At 46.3% G+C, this 2,500-nt stretch overlaps 1 protein-coding gene across 1 annotated transcript in view; it reads right to left on the bottom strand.

The window, feature by feature from the left end:
* Nucleotides 1–2,500, bottom strand: part of rbm46 (RNA binding motif protein 46) — a 38,975-nt gene that overhangs the window by 33,171 nt on the left and 3,304 nt on the right. Inside the window, exon 3 of the mRNA XM_053343227.1 lies at nucleotides 2,315–2,471. Coding sequence (XP_053199202.1) covers nucleotides 2,315–2,471 — 157 coding nt within the window. The remainder of the gene's footprint in view (nucleotides 1–2,314; nucleotides 2,472–2,500) is intronic.

Below are 2,500 nucleotides of genomic sequence, written 5' to 3'. Positions count from 1 at the left end.
TTCCTTCTTTCCTCCGTCCTTTTTTCCTTCCTTCCCTTCTCCCTTCCTCCATTCCTTTCCTCCATTCCTTCCTATCTTCCCTTCCTCTCTCCTTTCTTTCCTTCCTTCCTTCCTCCCTTCTTTCCTTCTTTTCCATCCTCCCTTCCTTCTTTCCTTTCCTCTGTCCTTTCTTCCTTCCTTCCGTTCCTCCCTCCATTCCTTCCTTCTTCCTCCCTTCTCATCCTTACTTGACTCGAGGGTTAAAGCAGTGAAGCTGAGTTTAAACTCCAGGTTTGTGTTAGTCCCTCATGACTGTGCTGCTTTATTCAGGATGATTTAATGTTCCTCGTTAAAGTTATCAGACTCTCTTTGACCTTTATGTTGCTTTCTTGTTCAGTTCATGACACACTTTAATTCATGCTGAGTTATCAGGCTTCACTCACACTAGGCAATCGTACCGTGCCCAAGCATGTTTGCCCCCTAAAGTCCGGATTATTTGGCTGGTGTGAGTGCATGTGTACTGTGTTTGATTCCGGTACACTTCCCTGGCCCAGTACGGTTGGAAGAGGTGTTCTTCAGCACGGTATGGAACAACTGGCCCTAGTGTGAGTGCGCCCTTATTAACAGGAAGTACAGGTTTGAGTTGTCCGTAACTAAACACTGACACATCGTTGCATTTTAGTTACTTATCAGACTCTCTTCTTACCAGGAATGAGGAAGGAAGGAAAAAAGGAAGGAAGGAGGAAACGGAGGAAGCGGAGGAGGAAGTTTACCAGGAATGAGGAAGGAAAGAAAGAAGGAAGGAAGGAGGAACAGAGGAGGAAGCGGAGGAAGCAGCGGAGGAGGAAGTTTACCAGGAATGAGGAAGGAAAGAAAGAAGGAAGGAAGGAGGAACATCGGAGGAAGTGTAGGAGGAAGCGGAGGAGGAACTTTACCAGGAATGAGGAAGGAAGGAAGGAAGGAAGGAAGGAAGGAAGGAAGGAAGGAGGAAGCGGAGGAGGAAGTTTACCAGGAATGAGGAAGGAAGGAAAGAAGGAAGGAAGGAGGAAGCGGAGGAGGAAGTGGAGGAGGAAGGAAGTGTACCAGGGATGAGCTTCCTCCTCGCCATCGCTGCAGCTTTGTGAGATTCGTACTCCACGAAGGCGAAACCTCGATTTCTGCTCCGGTCGTTGGAATACAAACTTCTTAATCAGTTTGTGGTGTTGTGTACTCAGTTTTTTATATTCTGGGACAGTTTTTTAAACATTAAATGATTATTATGATGTTGTTTTATCTTAAATGTTGCTGCTATTTATTTCTGTGTTTTATTCTATTTGAACATGTTTGGATAAAGAAATTATCGTTAAAAATGGACATTAACAGTTGTTTAGTGTCAGCTGTGACTCAGATAAGAATCTCTGTGTGTTATATAAAGTCATCCTCAGTTTAATAACTTCTCCTTTTTATTTATTCTGCTTCTCTTTCTTTACCTCCTTTATTTCCTCCCTCTTTCCGTCTCACTAATTGGCTCGTGTTGTTTTCACCTCACACACTCAAAGCTTTAAACACTGAACTCTCTCTCATCTTTAGTTTAAATCCTTCATAGAGAGGAAGGAAGGAAGGGAGGAAAGGAGGGAGGGAGGGAGGGAGGAAGGGAGGAGGGAGGAAGGGAGGAAGGGAGGGAGGAATGAAGGGAGGGAGGGAGGAAGGAAGGGAGGGAGGAGGGAAGGAAGGAAAAGACAGGAAGGAAGGGAGGAAGGAAGGAAAAGACAGGAAGGAAGGAAAGGAAAGGAGGGAAGAAGGAAAGATGGAAGGTAGGAAGGAAGGGAGGAAGGTAAAGAGTGTGTGTGTCTGTGTGTGTGTGTGTGTGTGTGTGTGTGTGTGTGTCTCTCTCTGTGTGTGTGTGTGTGTGTCTGTGTCTCTGTGTGTGTGTGTGTGTGTGTGTGTCTCTGTGTGTGTGTGTGTGTGTGTGTGTGTGTGTGTGTGTGTGTGTCTCTGTGTGTGTGTGTGTGTGTGTGTGTGTGTCTCTGTGTGTGTGTGTGTGTGTGTGTCTCTGTGTGTGTGTGTGTGTGTGTGTCTCTGTGTGTGTGTGTGTGTGTGTGTCTGTGTCTGTGTCTCTGTGTGTGTGTGTGTGTGTGTGTGTCTGTGTCTCTGTGTGTGTGTGTGTGTGTGTGTGTGTGAGAGTGTGTGAGTGTGTGTGTCTCTGTGTGTGTGTGTGTGTGTGTGTGTGTGTGTGTGAGTGTCTCTCTATGCGTGTGTGTGTGTGTGTGTGAGTGTGTGTGTGTGTGTGTGTGTCTCTCTCTCTATGTGTGTGTGTCTCTGTGTGTGTGTCTCTGTGTGTGTGTGTGTGTGTTACCTTCTTCATCTCCTCCATGATCTCGTCCTTCCTCTTGTCTTTAGGAATGGATCCGATGAAAAGTCGACAGTTATCTAAACTCACGCAGACGCCCACGAACTTCCCGGGACGGATCTCGTAGTTATCTAACATCTGGATCGCTCTCTGAGCCGCTTCCCTGGAACACACACACACTTTACTCTAGAA

The sequence above is a fragment of the Scomber japonicus genome, chromosome 22 (assembly GCF_027409825.1).
Source record: "Scomber japonicus isolate fScoJap1 chromosome 22, fScoJap1.pri, whole genome shotgun sequence".
In the NCBI taxonomy this organism is placed as follows: Eukaryota; Metazoa; Chordata; class Actinopteri; order Scombriformes; family Scombridae; genus Scomber; species Scomber japonicus.
Note: the sequence above shows the minus strand (reverse complement) of the source record. Positions and strands in the feature narration are given on the sequence as shown.